The sequence below is a fragment of the Hypanus sabinus genome, chromosome 3, assembly GCF_030144855.1.
Source record: "Hypanus sabinus isolate sHypSab1 chromosome 3, sHypSab1.hap1, whole genome shotgun sequence".
NCBI classification, from domain to species: Eukaryota; Metazoa; Chordata; class Chondrichthyes; order Myliobatiformes; family Dasyatidae; genus Hypanus; species Hypanus sabinus.
In genome coordinates, this window is record NC_082708.1 from 156,275,930 (window position 1) to 156,300,231 (window position 24,302).

General features: G+C 42.0%; 1 protein-coding gene across 6 annotated transcripts in view; it reads left to right on the forward strand.

Moving 5' to 3' along the window:
• LOC132391796 (PDZ and LIM domain protein 5-like) overlaps nt 1-23,631 on the forward strand; it is a 249,478-nt gene extending 225,847 nt beyond the window's left edge. For all 6 annotated transcript variants that reach the window (XM_059965424.1, XM_059965425.1, XM_059965423.1 and 3 more), the window contains exons 10-13: nt 3,503-3,683; nt 13,576-13,696; nt 16,974-17,089; nt 19,864-23,631. In XM_059965424.1, the coding sequence (XP_059821407.1) occupies nt 3,503-3,683; nt 13,576-13,696; nt 16,974-17,089; nt 19,864-19,953 (508 nt within the window). In that variant the 3' untranslated portion in view covers nt 19,954-23,631. The remainder of the gene's footprint in view (nt 1-3,502; nt 3,684-13,575; nt 13,697-16,973; nt 17,090-19,863) is intronic.
• The last annotated feature ends 671 nt before the right edge of the window (nt 23,632-24,302 follow it).

Consider the following 24,302-nt stretch of genomic DNA (forward strand, 5'->3'; position numbering starts at 1 on the left):
GTGATGGACTGGGCCGTATCCACTACATTTTTTTAGGATTTTCCATTCAAGAGCTTTGGTGTTTCTATGCTAGGCTGTAATGACATGACTCTTAGCAGTATGGAGGAACAGAAGGATGAGACGTGATTTGATACAGGTCTATAAAATTATATGAAAGGCAGGGGAAGATTGGACAGCCAGTTTCATTTTCCCAGGGCAGCAGTGGCCAGTACCAGAGGACATTCATTTAAGTTGAGCGCAGGAAAATTTAGTGGAGATGTCAGATCTTTTTTTAATACAGAGAATGGCGGGTGTTTGGAATGCATTGTCAACGATGTCAGTTGAGGCTGATACAATCGGGCCATTTAAGACTTGTAGCTAGATGGAAGGAAAATGGAGGTTATGGGCGACATAGGTCGGAAGGGGTGGACTGAAGGGCTCATACTATGCTGTACTGTTCTATGTTGACTGGCTGGTGGGAGGTGGGGGAAGAACAGGGCAGAGTGTAGAAAGTGGAGCCCAGATCCTTCTGGATTTGGGTGGAACTTTCAACCCTGAAGGGGAACAGGTCACTTGTTACCCTCGAGCCCTGAAGACTTGCACTTCAACCAAAAGGATTAAGGTACATGGAGTGAAGAAGATAGGTAATTCAATGAAAATATGTTTAAGGGGTTGAATGGTCTCCTCCTGTCCCTATGGCATGTACATCTGTTGATGTGAACAAAGTAATCTAACCTGGACTTTAAGATAAATCTTTTAAGTGGAATTGAAGCAAAACCAGAGTTTGCCCACAAGTTCTAGATCATTACAAATTGGTGTAATTAATACAACATGCCTCAATTAAACAAAGCTGCCTTTGCTCCCACAGCAAAATAAATAGTGTCACTCACGGACTGAAAGAGGAGCAGCCAGTTTGAAAAGAACCATTTCAGCGAATTCATACTTCACCCTTTCTGATGCTGAACGGCAGTCAGCAGAGAATTGAATCAGCTTGCACATTAAACCAATTTCTATAAAGTCAGGTCACACTGGAAAACTAATTTGTAATCCTGTGTGCCAAATGGGTCTAGTTCAGTGCTGAAAGCCATTCATGGGATTAGCATTCCACACATGTGCAAGTCAGCATTTGATAATTTATTAAATTGTGCTAGCTGGCTAATCTACTCATCTGTCCTGGTTTCCCGAAGCTTCTCTGGGTTTGGTTACAGTAGATATAATGGTTGGAAATTCTTTCCTACCTGCTGCATAACGCTTTGCCACTGTGGTCTCAATGCACTATCTGAGCACTACACATAATACTCCCAAGTGCAGCCTGATCAGTGTTTTGTTCCAACTCGATATCCTATGCCCCATTGTGTGAGGGCAAGCACCCCAGTTTCCTCCTTCCCCTCATTAACCTATGTTGCTACTTTCAGGGAAGTGTGGACAAATCCCTCAGTCGCTCTGTTGATCAACGTTCCTTTGTGCCGTAGCATTTACTGTACAAGCCCTCTTCCTGTGTGGCAGTTTGCATTTCTCGAGATTAAGTTCCACCTACCAACATTTTTCTCAACTATTCATCTGATTTACAAACACAAAATCTGGAGAGGCTGGGAATCCAAAGCAACATGCACAAAATGCTGGAGGAACTCAGCATCTATGGGGAAAAGTAAACAGTCGACATTTCAGGCTGAGACCCTTCTTCAGATGTTTACTCCATCTGAATTGTATTTTGATGTAGCACTAGGAGAACCTTATGTAGCCTCCATGCCTCCAGTTGGCCCCCGTTTGCCTAGGGTGAACTGCCGTCGCCCTGCCAATAGAGCAATACTTCGGTGTAAATATGGAGTAATGCCCCCACCCCCACCCCCCAGTACACGCTCGCAATACAAATACCAGACAGTACACCCAAAAGCGAGTAAATAATTGCAACTTTATAGCTATCCCTTAGTGATGGGTTAGCAGAAACAGATAATCTAAAGGCACCAAATAAATAAATTTATCAGTTTGTGCATGTAATATTTTAATACGTTGGAGCTCACGCCTCTGGTTCCATCCACAACAACCTTCTGAGCCTTCGGCCACCGTCCGAACCACCGCAACGTTCGGTATCCATCACTCTGGAACTGCTGTCCGCTCTTCACACTTCCGTCCTCCTCGCTCTCCTCCCGAGAAAGACCACGAACTCCACTCAGCTCACACATACAAGATAGCATAACAATTCTCCATTGGTTATTTTCCCCCTTATCGGTAGCCATAACCCAAACATACCAGACACAGAATCCCATTACAGCGTTACAGAGAAGCCATTTCATTATAACAATACAGAGAAGCCGTTTTGTTAGCCTGAACAGTTAGCACCACTGTTACTGGTGCTGGGAGTCCTACACTTATTACTATCTACAATGCCAACTTCTGTATCATCTGCAGACTTAATAACTTCGAACAACTTGCTAACTATCCCTGCTCCTAATAAATCTTTACTGAACAGCTCCAATTTGTTTACATACTGTGCATCCATTGTGGGTCCAGTATTGTGTACAGTGTGCAATCACACACATTTTTACACAACATCCTCCAACGCAGCATCCTTTCCCAAGGTTACTCCTTATTTATTGCTTCCCATATTATCCTGCAACTAAAACAATTGCATGACATTACGCTTTTTGTATGTGAATACAATGCTTCTATTTTTGGAAGACGCTCTGAAGAAATAAAGCCAGTGGACAAGGGTTGCAATTTACAAGGCATTTATTGAATAATGGATGGAGCATTTAAACTAACGTATTTAGATGAACAATTAACAGATTAGCCCTTGTAAATGTAATGCAGACTAATTAATATTTGATTCTTGATTCCAGCTTGGTAGTTTCCTTTAGAGGTGTATGGAACAAGGTTTAAGTAGCTTGAAGCATGAATGGGCTAATTTTCCTATCTCTTTGTCGTCTGCTTTCTTCTCAGTTATACCAGAAAGCTAATTCTTCTATTGTGCTCAGGAGACTGAATGACACAAATGGTGCTGTCTGTTGACAGTGGGCAGGGAAGGCTTTTTTTAAAATTACAGCTGATCTGTTTGAAGATGCAAATTAGAGGCAAATTACAAAGCAAATTTTTTTAATACAGAGAGTGGTAGGTTCCAGGAGTGTGCTGCCAGTACAGGTGGTAGAACCAGACATAGTAGCCATGTTTAAGAAGCATTTAGATAGACACGAGTATTGGCAGGGAATGAAGAGGTATAGAACTTGTGAAAGCAGATGGGATTAGTTTTGACTGGCATGCTAGAACAGACATTGTGGGGTGAAGGGCCTGTTCTATGAATGGGAGCAGTAGAGGGGGCTACAATGTAGGGGTTACTCAGCAAGCCAGGCAGCATCTATGGAAAAGAGTACAGTCGACGTTTTAGGTCAAGACCATTCAGCCTGGCCTGCTGAGTTCCTCCCGCATTTTGTGTGTGCTGCTTGGAAATCCAGCATCTTCTAATTTTCTCTTGTTTACATTGTTGGAGTTACTTGCTTTAACGTTCGCTTCCTGTTTGCTACGACAGGGGCCCATTTCTGGTGGCCATGGGCCGCTCGTGGCACCCGGAAGAGTTTACCTGCGCCTACTGTCGCCTATCGCTCGCCCACATTGGGTTTGTGGAAGAGAAAGGATCCGTGTACTGTGAGAAGTGCTACGAGCAGTTCTTTGCCCCTGATTGTGCCCGGTGCCAAAGGAAGATCTTGGGGGTAAGTTTCTGTAGAAGTTGCACCAAATCAACCAGGAAAACTGAAACCTTAACTGCAGTAAGTGTTAAAACAGTCTCAGTCCATCACAGGCTTGTCACGACCTTCCATCCAGGCGAACAACTGCGCACAGACCATTAAACATCTCCCAAAAGAGAGTCCACGGCCAAGTGCAGGTGGTCCAGGAGCCGATGGGTGCAGCCACAGCCACTGAGTCAGTTAGTTCATTGCTGTGTCGATGGCTACAGGTCACAGTGCAGATCCAGTTCCACACCGAAGCGCCTTGAGCAAATCGCGCAAATAGTGAAGTGCTTTCTGTGCCGAGGACATTAAACGTCAAAATGCAGCCTAAAGTGAGTCCACTCCACGAGTCGCCAAGGCAATCAAACCTTGCAGCTTGGACTCCACACGATAAGAATTAAGAGCAGAAATAGGCTCCTATTGAGTCTGCTCCACCATTCAATCATGACTGATCCTTTTTCCCTTCCTCACTCCCACTACCTGGCCTTCTCCCCGTGACCATTAACGCCATGTCCAATCAAGACACTTTCAAGTTCTGCCTTAAATACACCCAACAACCTGGCCTCCACAACTGCCAATGGTAACAAATTCCACAAGTTCACCACCTCTGGCTAAAGAAATTTCTCCTTATCTCTGTTTTAAATGGATGCCTCTCTATCCTGAGGCTATGCTCTTTTGTCCTAGACCAGGGGTCAGCAACCTTTACCACTGAAAGAGCCACTTGGACCCGTTTCCCACAGAAAAGAAAACACTGGGAGCCGCAAAACCCGTTTGACATTTAAAATGAAATAACACTGCATACAACGTTTTTTTTGCCTTTATGCTATGTATAAACAAACTATAATGTGTTGCATTTATGAAATTGATGAACTCCTGCAGAGAAAACGAAATTACATTTCTGCATGCAACAAAAACATTTTGAACTCCGAAAAAAAGACGTTGGGTTGAAAGTTACTTTAAAGTAAAATACTCAATGTCTATTTGAGTCCTTCTTGTATTTATGAAAAACGCCGAACTTAAATTTTCCGCCAGCAGCAAACCAAAAATAACATCAGCCAGCTGTCAACCTGAAAAATAAAAGGACTATTTCACTGAACAATGAAAAAATATGAATACACATAAAATAATAGGCAATTAAAATATTTATCATACTTGGTTAATGGGATTTCTGCTCCTGGACCTCAGCGCACAGCGTCTGCACATCAGGGCTGTATGACGTCACCTTCATCTTTACACAGGATCGCAAGCTGTCATCTGTGAGGCATGCGCGATGTTTGTTTTTAATAAAGTTCATGTTGGAGAACACCTGCTCACTTACATATGTGGATCCAAAGATCGACAGGACTCAAAGCGCATACTTTTTAATGTTTACATAAATGTTTCGAACACAAGTTTGTCCGGTTTTGGAAGGTTTTCAATATCACTCCATTTGTGTTTCTGAGCAAGAACGGCCTTCTGACGGGCAACATCTTCAAGGTCTGCTGTCAAGCGTCTAAACTTGGACACCCATATGTCTTTGTCGGCTATGTCGGCCAGTTCCATCTCAAGATCAGGTTGACTCACACCTGCCAATGCAGTCGTATTCAGTAGGGAAGGATCGATGCTTAAGGGAGTGACCGGGAAGGATAATGTGTTTTTTTCCTCTCTGAACTCAGAGAAGCGTTTCCCAAACGATGTTTGCATTGCGATGATTGCAGAATGTAAATACTCCGAAATTATCATGTCGTGACCTTGTTTGAACTCTCTCAAATTGGGGAAGTGAGACAAAGTGCCTTTCTGTAAATCTCTGGCAAGCACTGTCAACTTGCGCTCGAATGCCAAAACATCCTCCAACATGTGCAGGGCTGTACGTCCTTACCCCTGAAGAGCTGTGTTCAGCGTGTTCAGGTGCGCTGTCATGTCTACCATGAAGTGTAGCTTTTCCAGCCACTCTGGCTGTTCCAGCTCAGGAAAGGTGAGCCCTTTGCTGCCCAGGAAAGTTTTCACTTCTTCCAGACACGCGACAAAGCGTTTCAGCACCTTCCGTCTGGACAGCCAGCGATAAAAACACGTTGTAGCGGTGTCAGTAAACTGCAGTCAAAGATAGCTTTATTCGAACTAAACAGCCTTGCTTTTAAGCCTCTCTCAACCCAGCCCCCATGGACGCAGATGCTGCAAAAGACGCGTACTCACAAACCCCCGTAGGCTATCTCCCTTAGCCGGAATGCTGGCTAATTGTGAGCCGTTTCGGATGTCGCCACACTTAGATTGTACAAGATCACCATAATCTTCAAATTTAGAATTACATTTCAAAAGCTAACAAACTAACATAAAATACATTTTAATTAAATACTGACCAATTATTTCCCAAAGCCACAGGGAGCCGCAGCACAGAGGTGAAAGAGCCACAAATGGCTCGGGAGCCGCAGGTTGCCGACCCCCGTCCTAGACTAACCCACCATGGGAAACATCCTTTCTCACCTACTCTGTCTAGGCCTTTCAACGTTTGGAAGGTTTCGATGAGATCCCCCCTCATCCTTCTAAGTTCCATTGAGTACAGACCCAGAGCCTTCAAACGTTCCTCATAAGATAACCCTTTCATTCCCAGAATCATCCTTGTAAATCTCCTCTGAACCCTCTCCAATGCCAGCACATATTTTCTTAGGTAAGGAACTCAAAACCGTTCACAATACTCTAGGTGAGGCTTCACCAGTGCCTTATAAAGCCTCAGCATTGCATCCCTCCTCTTGTATTCTAGACCTCTTGAAATGAATGCTGACATTGTATCCCTGCATCTTCTGCTGGCAGCAGTGAGAGGGAGTCCGGTCAAACGCAAGCAGCTAGCACTGAACACCCGCTCGTTTTCTGCTTTCATCCGCGCTGGATTAATCTTCTCGACTTTTTATTGGCACGGAGTAATGGCACTGACCACGGGTTTGTGTTCCCCATTAGGAATCAATACAGCATACTCCCCCAGTGACACCCGTAGCTGCACCACCTGCCAAAACTCCGGGAGATCGCAAAAGCATCATGTCATTCAGATGGCCCAAAAGTACATTCATAAAAGGGAAACTATGGGCTGCAATTAATGGCAGTTCAGAGGAAGAAAGAAGTCTATTTAGAAGAGTATCCAGCAGTTTTGCAATCCGTGCAAGATTTTGCCGTGGGACTCTGGCGCCATCTTGCCGGAAGTTCCTGAGCTGTAATAATGTCATGTTAATTACTGTGCTACTGTGGTGCTACGGTATCCTCACAGTGTGCTGATTATAGGAGGCTCATAGTTCCAAAACAGGTACCTGCCACCAAGCCCCTTTTGCTTCAGAAGGTATTTGAGCTTGAAATGTGCAGCTATAAGAACAGCTCTTCCCCTCTGCAGTCAAACTTCTGAACCAATCACACCTTTCACGTCCCAGTGATGCTGCCACATTCTCTGAATTTTATTTCTGTCTCTCTCACGTATTCCATTGTCACTTCAGCATTTCTTTCTAGAATACTCCAGTTCTGTATTAGTAATTGGCAGCACGGTCGCATGGCGATTAGTGTAACATTTTACATCGCTACATGCAAGGTCGGGGTTCAGTTCCCACCTCGGTTTTAAGGAGTTTGTACATTCTCCCCGTGACCATGTGCTTTGTTTTCATCCCACATTCCAAGGGTTAATAAGTTGTGGGCATGCTATTTTGGAGCCGGAAGCCTGTTGGCACTTGTGGGCTTCCCTTAATGGATCTTGGGCTGCGTCGGGCGTTGATGCAAACAACAAATTCACTGTATGTTTCGATGTTCCAATGTACATATGATGACTAAAACTAATCAACTTCTAATATTTAATCTGTCATGCTGCTTCGTGCTCTGTATTTTCATCACTGTATTTATTATTTTTGCTGTGTGTAAAGTTTATTATGTCAGCTTCATACAAGCAAAGAATTCAATTATTCTCCATATGACAACAAAATAAACTAAGAACTAAGTAAACCAGCAAAACAGAAATCTGGCAAATAGCTACATCTAATTAAAGTGCTCAGACGATCTTTGTTGACCTGGGTTGGCAGGGTATTGGATAATACTGTTCCGCTCCCACACCCTTATTTCATGTTCAAAGCTTTACCATGCTTGGAGCTTTTTTTGTATACACAGGTTCTTTGCTGTTTGAGGCTTGCATGCGACTCTTTGCAGTGAAAAGGGTGTGCCTCCGTCATGGTGATTTAATCAGGGATTTGGATTTTCCCATTTTAGGGGAAATCATTATCAAGTGACCATTCAAGTACCTTCCCTCCATGCATCACTTTTCTCTGAAGTGTATTTGAGATTGGCATTTGCTGAAGCCTTGTAATTCCAATTTGACATGCTTTAAAAAGTACTGTGATCTATCGTGACACTGTGAACATATGAACAAATTTGGAGTAACGCACTGCAGGCAGTTTTATTGATGGAAAAGTTGTGTTGGATAATAAATGCTGGCATTATCAGTGATGTCCACATCCCACTGGCCAATTAAAAGAACGTTGTAAAGTTTTGGGGCTTTGAAATACATTTAGCTTCATAAATAGGAAAAGTTTATGGTGAGATGGCCAAGTGAAGGAGGAACAGGACCAGCTCAGATAATCAATTTGATCAGCACAGAAGAGTTGGGCCAAAGGGTCTATTTCATGCTATATAACTCTGATTCGATCTCAATTACCCAAATACAAGCTATTGCAGATGATGGCATCAGAGACTCATTAAAAAGTCCAAAAACTTGTTCAAGGGGCTGTGTGTCATGGATGAGTAATACGTGAGAGCGTACCGGAGAATTGTAGGGCTTATTCAGAAAGAAGATCAGAGGGTTAAGATTTACCTACACTATTTGGAAGAATTTCAGGCAGCTTTGATGCCTTGAAAATATTAGCCAGCTTTTGAATGGAATCATCAGTTAAGCAATCTCCAACTTTTAGTCAGAAAGATGAACTGTGTTATTGTAGAGGTATTTGTTGAAATTCTGGGTGAAAGGAGCAATAATTTCCAGATGGAAGCTTGCTGTTCCAGTTGAGTTTAAGATATTTCAATCCTTAGCTGAGTGTGTTTAAGCAAATTTTAAATGGATGTAAGAATGAATCCCCTCTGTGTGTATTATATTGCATAGTATCAGCAGCGCAAAAACATATCATTTGGCTCAACAACATCCTGGATAGTTGTACTCCACAGCAACCTTTGTATAATTCCAGAAGGCATTCGTTTTTTTCTGTTTTCCTTTAAATTACTCCTCAAGATAAAGCTTTCATTTGCAAAGCACCCTCTACAAGAATAGGCCAACCCAAAATGATTTACAGTCAATGAAGTACTTTTGAATTGCAGTAATGGTTGTAATACAATAAATGAATAATAAATCAGAAATGTAATAATGCCCAAGTAATTGTCTAGGACAGCGGTGATGAACCCTTTTGAGAGTGTGTGCCCAAAGATTCTTTGAGCAGAGATCATCATTGATTAATGAATTAGTAAAAATAATTAGGAACTTTGAAAGGAAAAAGGATCAGCTTATTTGCCAGTATTCATTGTTCTACTATTAATAAAGGTATAAGAAAGACAGATTGAAATAAATGAAGCACTTTAGAAAACCTGTTCAAAAATTAACATTTGTCTTCTAAAAAGAAAATTGAAAAATAAATATTCATAGAAGCATTAAAGTACAGACAGTATTTACCATCATTATCACTGACTATCCAATAATCACTAACCATCAGAAGAGAAAAGTGTCAGCAGAGCAGAACCAATGCCAACTGGCCCAACCATTCATTATCCAAATACTGGTGTGTACAACAGGTTTGCGAGGTTCACAAAGCTTATCATCTGACGTCACACATTCTCACAACTTTAGTTGGTACCAAGATGTTCCTGTGTAAACATCTCTCTACTCCCGGTTGTAAAAATTCATTTGTTGCTTAGTTTGGCAGTAAAGATAATCATTGTGTTTTATTGATATGAGTGGGGTTTAAAGAACCGAGGGGCGGCACTGCAACAAATTCTTTTCACATGCATTGGTTTGCCACCCCCTGGTCAGGGCAGTTGTCTCCAGATAGTTGTGGTAAACTTGAGACAAATGTCAGTGTGATATCGTCTGGACCAAAATTCATTACATTGAAGTTGTTAAAATCAATTTTGGAGGCAGTATGTAGCACAGTGATGCTCTACCAGAGTGTATCCAGCAGTTCTAACTGCAAATTGATTTTCTTGCTTTGAGTTTCTGATTGGAGGTGCAAGCTGAACTTCGAGTTTGGCATCCTTTGGATTTGACCATGCTGGAACACAGACAGTTAGAATTAGAAAAATTGCCCAATTCATCTTTCTCTGAGCAGGAGGAAGTGCTCCAGATCAAGGAAGGATTCTGAAACGCTCCATAACCCAAACTTCCTCAAAGTAGGAAATACTTGGCTAAAGTTGCAGAAGTTGCATTGGTAGGTTAATTGGCTATAGGTTAGTAAAGTTAGAATCACCTAATTATCATAGGTATAAACTTCAGATTGAAAATGTGTAATGTCTGATCAGAGTTTCAATCTGTATAACTATTGGCCGCCACACTTGGTATAGCCTTCCAATTCCTTTCTGATGTAGCTTCATGGAACATTTTACCTCCAAAGAGGATTGTAGCTTAAAATCTCATCTAAGAGGTCACAAATGCCTCAAAGTTAAGTTATTCAGAAGGAGGTCATTTAGCCATTCAGTGCATGCTAGCTTCCAGGAACACTGTCCCATTTACCCTTGTTCTTTCTTTCCTGGGCCCCTCTTACTTCTTATTTCTCACACATACTCATCAACTCAACTTTTGCCATTAACCTACACAAGGGGGTCATTTACAGTGGCTAATTCACCTGCAGGAAACAGTTTTGAGATGTGGGAAGGGAAGGAACGGAAGCAAAGCTCTCAGAATCATGGAGAGGATGTGTGAACTCCACACAGACAAGATCAAACCTGGATCACGGGAGGTGTGAAGCATCTGCAAGTGGCAAACTGAACTATACGTGGCAACCTTACCATCAACAGTCATAGAACACTGCAGCGCAGAAACATCTTCAGACCATCCAGTCTGTGCCAAACTATTAATCTGCCTAGTCCCATTGACCTCCACACTGACCCCAGACCTCCATACCCCTCCCATCCATGTACTGACCCAAATTTCTGTTAAATGGTGAAATGGAACCCGAATCCACCATTTCCCCAGCAGCTCTTTCCGCACACTCACCACCCTCTGAGTGAAGAAGTCCCCCTCAGGTTCCCTTTAAACATTTCTCCTTTCATCCTTAACACTAGTCTCACCCAATGTCCGTGGGGGGAGAAAAGCTTGCTTGCAGTTTATTACAGAGCATTACATCAGTTACATTATTAACACTTTGCAGCACTGCTATCTTGACCAAAAACTGGAGTTGGATCTTAAGCTCAGGGCAGATTGTTGAGGGAGTTAGACTGATTTGTAGGTATCCATTCTGTTTTCAGACAAGCTGTTTGGTGGAATTGTTTATTATGCCTAATAGTTAATGGAAAATAAATAAAAACTAAATTTCTTTCTTTTTGCTGATCTTTAAATCTCTGCTTAATTGATTTTGTATCTAATGCTCTCTCTGGACCTTGGCCCTGTTAGATGTTTCACTGTTTATTCTTTATACTGACTCACTACATATTCAAGCTGTGGTCCTACATACTGACTCAGCACACGGACAAGCCACGGTCATAGATGGTGGTTGAGGTCAATGCATGCAGTCTTCGCCAATCTTTTTTGTTCTCCCCACTTTCTCAAGAACTCCCCCATCCTCAGAATTCTTACTTCAGCTCCACACCAGGGGTAGTTTCTGGCAGCCAGTTAATCTAGCAGCCCGGTCGTTACTGGGATGTGACGGGAAACCAGGGCACCTGGGGGAAACCCACACGGTCGCTGGTGGACACACAGACTCCATAATCAGAGTCAAGTTTATTAACACTGATGTGTGGCATGAAATCTGTTGTTTTGCAGCAGCAGTACAGGGTGAAGACATTAAGTTAATATGAATTAAAAATAAATGGGTAAAAAAGGAACAATGATGTTCCTTGGGTTCATGAACTGTTCAGAAATCTGATAGTGGAGGGAAAGAAGCAGTTCCTGAATCATTGAATGTAGCTATTCAGGCTATGTTACCTCCTTGCCAATGGCAGTAACAAGAAGAGGACATGTCTTGTATGATGAGGGACAGTATGAACTCCATACCAGCAGTATCTGAATTTGGGATCGAACCTGGACCAATGACTCTACTGACTACCTAACCGAACCTGCTGTGCACAGTCAAGAAGAAAGTCCAAGTGAATTGCAATGTTGTGGCCATTTGCATATTGTCACTGTGTTTTAGTGTAGTGTGGTAACATGCAAGGCTCTTAAAGTGCCTTTTAAACTGCTGCAGTTATTAATAACAGATACAGTGTATGCTCATAGGTTCAGGTATTGAGAATAGATTATTGTACAAGATGTTACTGAAGCCCATTTGGAATATTGTGTTCTGTTTTAGTCAATCTTCCTTGAAAAGATGACATTAAATTGGAAAGAGTGCCAAAGAGATTTTGAGGATATTCCCTGAACTCGATGGACTGAGCTCTGGGGAGAGCAGGTTGTGTCTTTTTTAATTGGAGTTGAGGAGAATGAGAGGTGATCTTATAGAAGTGTGTAAAACCATGAGGAACATAGTTAAAGGTGCATAGTCTTTCTTCCCAGAGTTAGGAAATCAAGTAGTAGAGGACACAGGTTTAATGTGAGAGGAGACAGACTTTATAGGAATCTGAGGGGCAGATTTTCACTCAGAGTGAGCTGCTAGAGAACGTGGTTGACACAGGTACATCAACAGCATTTAAAGTGGCCCATATACCTCTGAATCTTTCCAATCTATGTACCGGTCCAGATACAAAGAAATGGGACTGGCTTAAATGGAAATGTTGGTCAGCATGGGCCTGTTGCTCCAAGGGCCATGTTTCTACGCCGTATGATTGTGTGGGATCTGTAATAGAAGGGTACAGGCTGCCTCTGCAGCTAAAGCAATGAATCCTTTGCGCTGCTTCATCAAACCTGTGAGCCTGGACACAGACGTGGTGATGTCTGCTAAATAATTAAATTTAACTCTTGCCTTCCATTCAATATCTTTTAACCTGGTCCTTGCATTTCTGTGAAGAACACAGCATTCATTATTTAATCTTCAATTAACTTCTCTTCATCTGGTTAGTATCACATTTGCGGTAATTTGCTGCTTGAAAATTGGTGGGTTATTTCCCCTATTTCTAATCACGCTTCAAATGCACTGCACTGGCTGGGGTCCCTTGTGATTGGAAAAATAACAGCAGAAAGATAAATCTGGAGTTCCACTTCAGCACTTCTGTAATGGTGGAGATAGAGTAATGTTCAGAATGTGTCTACTTGATCTGTGCTGTGGGTTGGCTGTGGGTGAAGAGAGCAGGGAAAAAGCACAACTGAGCTGATGGGAAAACCATCTCAGTAAGCAAAATCTCATTTAGTAAAAACTATTAAAATAAGATGGATGTTTAAAATAGAAACAGAAGGTTCTGGTAACAGCCAGCAGATCAAAAGAGAGAAAGACCAAGATTGCAGGTTAGTGACCTTTCCTTGGGATGTAATTATTGCGCTGCTTTATTAACAATTACACGAGCAAATTGTTCCAAAAAGAGTGCATTCTTGTGTAATTTTACTCCGGTGTTGTGTGGCCTGATGCAGTTGATGAAGCATATCATGGCAGACTGCATGTTTTGAATCCCAGCTGAGTATCAGGATTTCCTCCAGGTTACAGCTCTGGCTTTGGGGTGAGTGACTACCCAGCCCCCTTCTCCTCTTCCCATGAATTGCAGCACATGTAATTGTATGTCCTAACTCTTGTTTCTCCTGGTCCCACAGGAAATCATCAATGCCTTGAAGCAGACTTGGCATGTTAACTGCTTCATGTGTGTGGCTTGCATGCAGCCCATTCGAAACAATGTCTTCCACATGGAGGATGGAGAGCCTTACTGTGAGAAAGGTAATTCTCAGATCTCTACAGTGCCGTATAAGATGGCTGAACCACACAACTGATTCCTTTCCTTACCATTCCCTGTAGAGGGACTGCACCATCAGCAATAACTGTGGCTGAATCAATGGCCCATTCATGATTAAGTTAATAATTTTTACAGATATGATAGAATCAATCTGTGATTCTAACCCACATGAATGAGAGTTGAAATGCAGGACTTGTGGTAGTTTGAAATGAGGTGCAGGAAAAGGATTTCCCTTATCTGTCACAGGAAAGGCAACTCAACTGAGCCATAGAACATGGAACTTTACAGCACACTTAAAGGCGTTTTGGCCCATGATGTTGTGCCAGCCTTTTAAGCTATTCTGAGATCAATCTAACCCTTCCCTCCTACATAAATGTCCATTTTTCTAGCATCCTTCTGCTGATCTGAGGGTTTCTCAAATGTCCCTAGTGTATCTGTCCCTGTCATTACCCATTGCCAGATTTTCCATGCACATTCTGTGTTTTTTAAAAAAAACACTTGCCTCTAACATCTTCCCCTCTCTTATGCTTTCCTCTGATCACTTTAAAATCATACCCTCTGGGAAGAAGTTTCTGGCTATCCACTCGATCTGTGCCTCTTATCCGACACACAAGACCTGTCTTCGTGTTTAGAATCTTATTGAATCTTAAATAATCCTTACATAAATCCAGAGATGCTTCCTTGTACTGAGGAGTCTGGAAACAAGAGAAATCTTAGAGTAGGCTGAGTTTTAGAATCACGTAGCATGGAGATGAGCCCAACTCATCCATGCTTATGAAGATGTCCCATTTGGCCCATATCACTCTAATTCTTTCCTATTCACATACCCATTCAAGTGTCTGTCAAGTATTGCTACTGCACCTGCAACCAGTTTGTCTGGCAGCTCATTCCACGTACACACCAACATCTGCATGAAGAAGCTGCCCATCAGGTCTCTTCAGTATTACTGTCTCACCTTAGACCTATGGCCTCTAGTTTTTGATTCTCCAAACCTGGGAAAAAGACTTTATGTATTCACCCTGTTCTATGCTTCCCATGATTTTATACTGCTCCGCAAGGCCGTCCTTAGTCTCCTGCACTCCAAAGAGTAAAGTACTCCCTGCAACTCTGATCCACGTGTCACAGCAACGTTCTTGTAAAATGAGTGAGGAGAAATTCCTTCAAGCAGAGTGGGATGAACTTTTGGAATTCTGTACTGCAGGAGGCCAGAGGAGTCTTAGTCATTCAGAATGCAAAATAGAGTACTGCAGTTACCAAGGAAGTACAGTGCAGGCAGACCAGTGCTAATCTGCTGAAGCCATCTTGCAAAGAGTTGGCAGACTCCAATGCCTTCTTGGAGGAATTTGGTCATCTTTGACTGTAGCTTGGATAGATGGGCCTTCTTCCTCTCTACTGAAGACCTCACGCTTACACTAAAGTTGTGTTAGCATCACATAGATTAAGGCTTCTTGTGTGTGCACAGCAGCGTCCTGCAGCCTCTCATTAGGAGAGAACTTGGTTCATGTGCAGCAACTCACGCTTTGTTAAATGTGACCTGTATAATAGAATTTCTTGCCCGAATCTGAAAAGAGCATCTACCTTTAAACCTTTGGTGGTTTACACTGGCGTGTATACCCAGGAGCAGGAGACCAGCACTCTGTGCAGCACCGCCCATTTAGAGCATTGATTTGTTGTAGCACTACATCCTGGTCCAAACACTCAAAGCTAAGAACCCCAATGTACTTTTCACTCGACTTGCTGGAAACCTGGTTAGACCCCATCTTCTCACAGCAAAGAATCAGTCCACGGTTCGACAGGAGGAGGCGACAAGTGGTGGCAGCCACTTGGTGGCTTTGCTGTGGTGGTCAAAGGCTGCACTTTTGCCATGGTGGTTGCTGAGACCTAGTAGGTTCTGCTCCACCTGGGTCCAATATATTCACCGATCACCTCACAGGGCGACAGGTTGGAACCTGCAGTCTTCCATTCTCTGCACAAGCTTAAAGCCTAGTGAGCTGGTTACCACAGCACATTTCTCAACTTTGGGGTCAGTGGGTGGTGGTGTGGAGGCAGTGCAGGCAAAGGGGAGAAGACAGCAGTGTCCACCACATCCAGCAGGACATGATGAAACCGTAGGATTGAGTTGGTCTATGGGGCTTGAGAGCATGCAGAAAATGTTGGTACTGGAGGACTGAAGTTAATCAGGTGAGATTTGGCGGGCTGGAACATGTTTTCCCTGGAGTGAAGAAAACAGAGCAGTGAGTTACAGAGCTTTTTAAAATCATAAGAGGCAATAGGTAAGGTGGGTAATCAATCTTTCTCCCAGGGTAGTACAGTGTAAAATTAAATGACAGGTCTAAGGTGAGAGGAGAATTACTTAAAGGGATCTGGGGAACAGGTTTTTCCACAGAGGGTGGTGCTCATATGGAATAAGCTGTCAAAATGGGTGGTAGAGATAGGTGCAATTATAACATTTAAAAGACATTTGGACAGCACATGAACAGAAAGTATTTAGAGGGAAAAGCAAAAAGCAGACAAATGTGATTAGAGTCAATAGGTTCCATGAGGAAGTCTGCAGATGCTGGGAATTCAAACAACACACACAAAATGCTGGTGGAACACAGCAGGCCAGGCAGCATCTATGGGAGAAGCACTGTCGACGTTTCAGGCCGAGACCCTTCTTCAGGACTTCCTATAGATGCTGCCTGGCCTGCTGTGTTCCACCAGCATCTTGTGAGAGTCAATAGGTTTCTTTGTTGGCAAGGGTGGCTTGGGCCAAAGGGTCTCCTTTTGTGTTGAACAACTCCATTAATCAATGGCTGGAATGAGGGACCTGGTAATGGCTCCCATTCACCATACTGTCCAGGATGAGATGACCTCCACACCATTTGTCCCAGGCCTCACAGGCAGCCCCTCCACACCGAACCAAGAGCCATTCGTCACACCATCCACTGCATATAAATGTGTTGCTAATAATAATCACTTCCAGTTCTGATTCCTGGGAATGTTGAATACACGTGTACCCTCAAAGCAGTGGAAAAACTTAGTGAGTCAGGCAGCATCTATGTAGGAAAATGGACGGGTTTCAACCCAAGATAACCTCTGTCTATTCCATTCCACAGCTACTGCCTGACCTGCTGAATTCCATTTTGCATGTTGCTCCAGATTCCAGCATCTGCAGTCCCTTGTGTCTGCCAGTGTACTTTGCCTGTCTGCCTAACATTCTGCTTCAGTGCTCAGAGGATCAATGTGAAACTAATCACGATATTGTTTTTCTTCCCACAGATTATTATAATTTATTTGGCACTAGTTGCCGTGGCTGCGACTTTCCCATTGAAGCCGGAGACAAGTTCCTGCAAGCCTTGGGCCATACTTGGCATGACACCTGCTTTGTCTGTGCTGTAAGTGCTGTCCTTGTGGACTCTGCAGCCCCTGCAAATAACCTTGCATTCACTTGTACAATCTGTTGGAAGAGCTCATAAGGTCAAGCAGTATATGTTGATGGGTTGAGGTGGGGGAGTGGGCTCGGAACCTTGCAGAAGGACTGAGAGGTGGGCATGTTAGCAGCGTTTATAATCTACCTAGATAAGTGCATGTATAGAGAGAGTTAAAAGGTTGTGGGCCAAACGTGGGCAGATGCTATAGCTTGCTGGGAACACAGCATGCATGAGCTGGGCTGAGCAGCCTGATTTCATTATAGTGTCTCACCCACCCACTCACCATTCTCAGAAACACCTGAAAGATTCAATGTGCCTGTGCAATCTCTCTGCATGAATTAGCTTCCTACATCTATATGCTTTTATGATCTTCTGTTGGCTGTGAAACACCACAACATACCCAAAGGTTGCAAAAGGGGTTGCTCAAATGGAAGCCACTTTTTGTCCTGACTGCCCTTCTATTCTCAGTATTACTGTTCAAATGGGGCATTTATTAAAAGGGGTCCATGACTTGTTTTACTCACTATAGCCTGTAAGCCAGCCTGCAATTTATTTGTGCTCAGAATGTTTTCTGTTTGAGTATTATTGCCTGGAGAGTTATCACAACTTAGAGTTCATGAAAGACAAATACATTAGAAATACAACTTTAGACCACCATGATGAGCTTTGCCTGTGTTTCTCCAATCCCCAATGCTTCTTTTCCTCATCTCTGCATATTACCTACCTGTAACTCATCTCCCCTCAGTCTGCCAATGTAACCCTCATCCATGCTCTCTGTCACTCTCTAGGTTTCACTGTTCCAACACAATCCTGAATTATTTCCTGCACTCTCATTCAGAGAAGTGTCAAGTCATACAGCTGGGAAGTTAGGCCCTTTAGCCCACCTGATCCACATGCATTAATCCCTTTTACCAGCATCTGGTTCATAGCTTTCTATGTCCTGCTGATTAACATGCTTGTCTAGATACATTCTAAAAGTTTGTTGCGGCCACTCACTCTGGTAGTGCGTTTCCACTTTGTGGCCATGCTCTGGCAGATCACCTCTAATCCTCCTCTATTCTCCGTAAATAATGTGAGACAAAACTCTGCCATTTTGTACGAGCCAACCCCAGTCTTGGTGATTCACTAATCTGCATCATCCCCATACTGGATTGTAAGGTGCAGGAGCCAAAGGTGGTCATTTGGCCCATTGAGTCTGCTCTATCATTCATTCATATGCTGATTTCTTTGTCCATTCTCCCACTTTCTTCCCATTAATTTTAACCTTCCTCAACCCCACCACCAATTAACCTTTCAATCTCTGCCTTAAATTCAACCAATTAATTGGCCTCCATAGCTCTCTGTGGCCATGAGTTCCACAGATTCACCCTCCCCTGACTGAAGAATTTCCTGCCCATCCCCTGCTATTGGTAACATTCCATGTCCACTCTATCCAGGCCTTTTGGTCATTGTGCACTACATCCAGACTTCTCAGTAGTTTATGCCACACCTCATTCATAAAATGCGCATTTGCTTTAAAATGCTGTCACGTTTCTGTTCCTCCCTACCCCTGCCATCTTCTCCAGGTATAGAATCCTCCTGGATCTCTGTCCATCTCTATGTCTGGCTTCTGGAACATCCTTAAATTCAGTCACTTTTGGTAGCCTTCCCTACAGCTGGAAAGGTCTAAACATTGCCTCCTATCCCTCCTCATTGGAGACAATTCTTAAACCTCCTCTTGTCAAAGTTTTCAGTTATCTTCTTGAATAGCTGCTTATGTGGTTTGGTGTCGGTTTTTATTGCTAAGGGATGGGGTATATTACTGAATAGCGGGCTTTTATTATGGAGTTATACAGCATGGAAACAGGCCTTTCTGCTCAACTGGTATATGCCAACCAAGATGCCCTTCTAAGCTATCCATTTTTGCCACATTTAGCTCATATTTTGCTGAGCCTTTCCTATCCATGTACCTGTCCCAAATACATTGTAACTGTTGTACCTACCTCAACCACTTCCTCTTGCAGCTCATTCCATATGTGGTTTGTTCTCCCCTCTGTGCGGGGAAATTGCCCCGCTCATTGTAAATGTATGACCTTTAGTTCTCTAGGTCTTGAATCCCCCAATCCTGAGAAAAAGACTGTAATTCAACCTATCTCTGCCCTCATGATTTTTGTACATCTATAAGATCTTAACTTCTGCTCCGACTCTTAATATAAAAGTCCTAGCCTGTCGAACCTCTCCTTGTAGTTCAATCCCTTGAGCCTTGGCAACATCCTTATAATTCTTTTGGGCTTAATGGCATCTTTCCTATAGCAGGATGACCAAAGCTGAATACAATCCTCCCAGGCATGAATGTTACAAATATTAACATTTCATAGGCACTCCGACAAGTAAGTGATAGGGGCAATTTAATGCAATCTTAGTTGAACAAATGTATGCTGCCCAGCTACTATGTAAGAATATAAATGGAGTAGACCACTCTGCCTTTCAAATTCTTCCCCACCGTCCTATATGATCATGGCTGAGCTACACTGTTTAGAACTTCCCAAGTACTATTTTGTACTCCAAACATTTCCGTCATTTGTGAAAGCAGAAAGATTGAAAGGCATCACAATAATCAACAAGACTTTGTCTTCCTTTGTTTCACACAATTTTTTTTAATATATTGGCTGGAGGTTACAAATTTGTGTTTGAAATCAACATCAACTTTTCAGTTAAGTATCAACCTGTTAACAAGTGCCTTGTTTTCTGTGTTCCAGGTCTGTTGTACAAATTTAGAAGGCCAAACCTTCTTCTCGAAGAAGGACAAGCTGTTATGCAAGAAGCATGCTCACACAGTGAACGTCTAAACTGGACAAGAAGCTGTAAAGCAGAGGAATAAAGAGAACATTTGGAGGAGTCGAAGACAAGCAAATAATTTGTTTCATTTTTCTTCTAAAAGACAGTCAGCCCATAATTAATTTTTGGGTTAAAAGGGGGAACAAATTGGTGTAAGGTGTTTGAATATCTTTTGGTTTGGGGCTCTACTTAGATCCTTTGATTTAAAAAATACCTAGTGTTATGGTCACATTTTGGAATGGGTTTGGAATACCTACCTGAAATATTTTATTCAGAATCTTTTATTGAGTTGTTACATAACAGCTGTTAAAAAGAGCAAGGTTTCTTAAAAGGCACAGGATTCAAACATTTGGCTGCATGCTTGAATAATAATTTATCTAATGATGTGGTAATTTAGGTAGTGTGATCACAGTACAAGTCTAGTTGAACATTAACTTACCACTATTTGTGGAAAATCAAGCAGAATTTATTTTGTAGATTTGGAGTTGATTCTGCCCCTTTTTACAATAAGATCTCCACATTTAAGATCCTTAATTGAGTTTATTTCTGTAAGAAATGATCATTCCAACTTTGAATATATTTTAGCCAAGGGATTGTGGACATTTGCAAAGCAAGAAAAAGTATCAGGCCGATTTTGATTCTCAACTGGTCTCTTCCAAATTTCAGTAGCTTTGTATTTTCAAACTTAAAGCAACTCTGTGCTGATGCTTTAGAGGTTTAGCATCCAGTGACTAATCAGGAGAATCAAGTACTGGTGATGCTAAATAAAGCTTAGTTTTATGAATTATAATTGGGAAAACGTCAAAATGATAAACCTGTCAGATCAATGGAGTATTTTCATTCTTTATCACAAACTGGAACATTGTGTTACATGATCCAATGACAGAAATTAACTTTTTTTCTGGATCTTCTGGACTATTTTTAAAGTTAGTGTACTAAGTATTGAATTTTCTATGACTTTTGACTGCAGGTCCAAACATACGTATAAAGTTTATTTTTCATCTGAGTATGATTCATATAGATTTCAAATATTGGGAGCCAGGATCAAAATTCTTTCAGGTGAAAGGGAATGTCTTGCTTATTACTCTCTCTGGAATTTTTCTTGGGGATAAGGAAGGTTATCTACCAAACTTCATACCTGTAATAGGCTTTTGCCATTTCTTGTGAAGTTATGTACTGAGTCATGTCAGACTGGACTCAGTGGCACTACAGAAATAAGGAAATAACCAACTGAGCACTTTTTGAATTATGACTTGTTCATTTCTGAGAAATGATACATGGTATAAATAGGAGAGATTTCTGCTACCAATTGGATGCTGTCTTGCTTACTTTGGTCCGTCCAAACATTTTTAATCACTCCACTTTTTCAAGAGTGTACAACCCTGTTACTAATGGCCTTTGGTTCATATTTGATTGTATATGCTCAGTGCTGAATTGAAAGTGTACAACTTGCTTATTTGAGCCCTATCACCCCTACTGGGGAATAGGCTGCTGACAGTGGCTTGCCAGAGTCCTCTGTCTTCGGTCAGTCTTTCACTTTATCTCCACATCTTGGTGTGTCCTTCCTCTTCCATGGATGAAATCATTGGAGCTTCTGTTGGCATTTCTGTAGTACTGAGTTTTTACAGGATGGGGTTGCTAGCCCCATACCCAACCCTCCTTTTGCAGCCAGGCTTTGAACTGTCCATGGCGGAGTTGGAACTAACTAAATGCTTTGTTATGAAATAAAGCTGGATATCTGGGGGCCTTAATTTTGCTTTGTGCTTGAAATTATACAATTGAATCGAGTTGGGGAGAGAAGATTTTTCCAAAGCGTTCTTTTGATCAGCTGGCCTTCAGCTTCATTCGACCTTCACTCAGTTCGGTTGGAGCACACCCGGATAGTAGCAGAATCACGTGGGTCAAGAGAACTAGCTGTAGTCTGCACGGCAGCTCTGCATTTGAACTTAAAAATTGTTCCTTCCTGATTAATTCCCACTGTCTCTCAGTGCTCTGGCTCTGCTTGCTTAGCAACGCAGTGTATAATGGTGGGAATGGGGTAGGGAACCCAACCACACTGATGCCTTTGTTCAAATGTGGAGGCCATATATCATGCTCATTCGGTAGTTAATTCTGTTGTGTATTTTTGGGAGGTATGCATATGTACCAACACATACCCATCAAAGCAGTTCAAGGAATGTTGTGTGGTATAGTTATTTTATTTCCAACTCAGCTAGTTTGTGTTTTTAAACAGAGTAAATTAAATATTCTTTAGATGCTTGGCAAGTTTTGTGAAAGTTCTGAAAAATCCAGGAAGTGTCTTAGTTTAGAAGCTTAAGAGAAACTTAATCACAGTTTGTACTTTTTACACTTTGGGTTAATTTTGGATGGATAAATCTCACAGCAGTGTTAGTGGCTGGTTTAGATATCTTGACCGATATTTATAATGAATATAATAGGATAACAGAGCAGACAGGGCAATAAGGAACCATAGCAATTAGATTAAATTTAACCTGTCACGGTGGTAAATTTGCCATGGATTTTTGACTTGATGTAACATTGTATATTGAGATGGCCATGTATGAGAGGTAGGGGTGGGTGGAGAGAGAGGATGAAGTTTTGGCATCACTGTTGCAATGAAGTGCCACCATAATGTGTAAAATCAGCAGTCTCACTCCCTCAAGGTTTTCAATGGTAAGCAGCATGTTTTGAGATACTAATAATTAGCAAAGGAAATGGGCAAATTAATAACCAAAGCAAATTTCATTAAAATATGTCTGGAATCTCTTTTGAAAATGACTAGAATGGCACCAATTTGAATAAATCTGTGTGTGAACATTTGCACCATTTTGTCTTTGGTGATGTATCACCATGTCTCGAAGCCAGAGGGCATCAGTGGAGAATCATCATGAACTTCAGTGCAGGACAGAACATTATAGTTAGAAAATTGTGTAATCTGAGAAATGTTTTATACTGATCAACTACTGATCAGTTCTTTTTAGAACACCTGTAAAGAAAGAAAATAATTAGGATTTCGTTGTGACCAGGTAAAATGAAATTGTACTGAGAGCCCCAGGATTTCCTTACCCTTCTCTCACCCCCCCCCCCCCCCACCCCCACATTGGAGCAGTTCATTGAACAGCAAGCATAGTTTTTAACTGGGTTTGTTTTAGTTTGCACCAGGGACCTGATGGACTTGTACTGTGCTTGGGGAGAGTTGTTTAATTTTACTGCTGCATCACAGCTGCTGGTCAGAGCACTTACAGTCCGTCCTATGGTTCATTCCTAAATGAGCCAAAAGCTTTTGTTTAAGGTAACAGAATGCCGCATATGTCCATCCTCTTGCCACTTTTCTTAGTCAGTGCTTCCATCAGTCAGTACTTCAACAAAAGCTAGAGGTGCTCCAATTCGAACTGTTTGTATAGCTTTCAAATGTATTTGAAAATATTCTTAAGGCTTTGATATGTAAGAGCTTGAAGTTAAATCACTAAACAATATAAGCATCCCTGCTTGGATTTAACCAGTTTTAAACAGATGTACAAGGTTTACACATATGCATGGCTATTTTCTATATATGTATGTTGAGAAGACTAGAGCTGAAATGTTTGATTGCTGATATGCTTCCATTGAACAAGAGATTGACTGAAGCAAAAACATAATCAACAGATGGTTTCTCTTTAATAAATCTGGTCTGTCATTCTTTAAAATCATATTTTGCATTTGAGTTCTCTTTGTTTGATCTTCGTTCCATCAGCATTGGCCTTCATTAGCCATTCGTCCAGTTCAGGAGCATCCAATACAGTTTGTGGTGGGTCAGCTTCTTCAATGTTTCAGTCCTCATGAGTGTGTTCTCACATAACTGTTAACCAGGAGCTCAACACTGATGTATTTCCAAGATAGGATAGAGGCTGATAATCCTATCTAACACCTTTCCCTAGATAGGAAAGAACATACCAAAGAATTGTTGGTAGATTGCTTCTCTGATCTAGTAACAATTATCAGGCAAAAGACCCTGCAGCCCAATGAGTAAATGCTGACCATCAAGCATGCATCATACAAATCTCATTGTATTTTCTCCACATTTCCATCAATTCTGATTGAATTCTATCACCCAATGGAGTAATTATAACCTACTTATCCACCTTTGGGGTATGGGAGGAAACCCCTTGCATACACAGTGAATGTGCAAAGTCCACACAGCAGCATGGCATCAGGATTGAAGTCCTGTATCAGTAGATTTAAGGCAGTCATTCTACTAGTTGCATCACTGTGTCACCTATTCAAACCTAACATCCCCAACCAGCTTTAGATTATAAAGAAATTTAGACCAGTGTGCACTTCCCTCTGGAAGCACAAACACAAATTGGCTGCCACAATATTG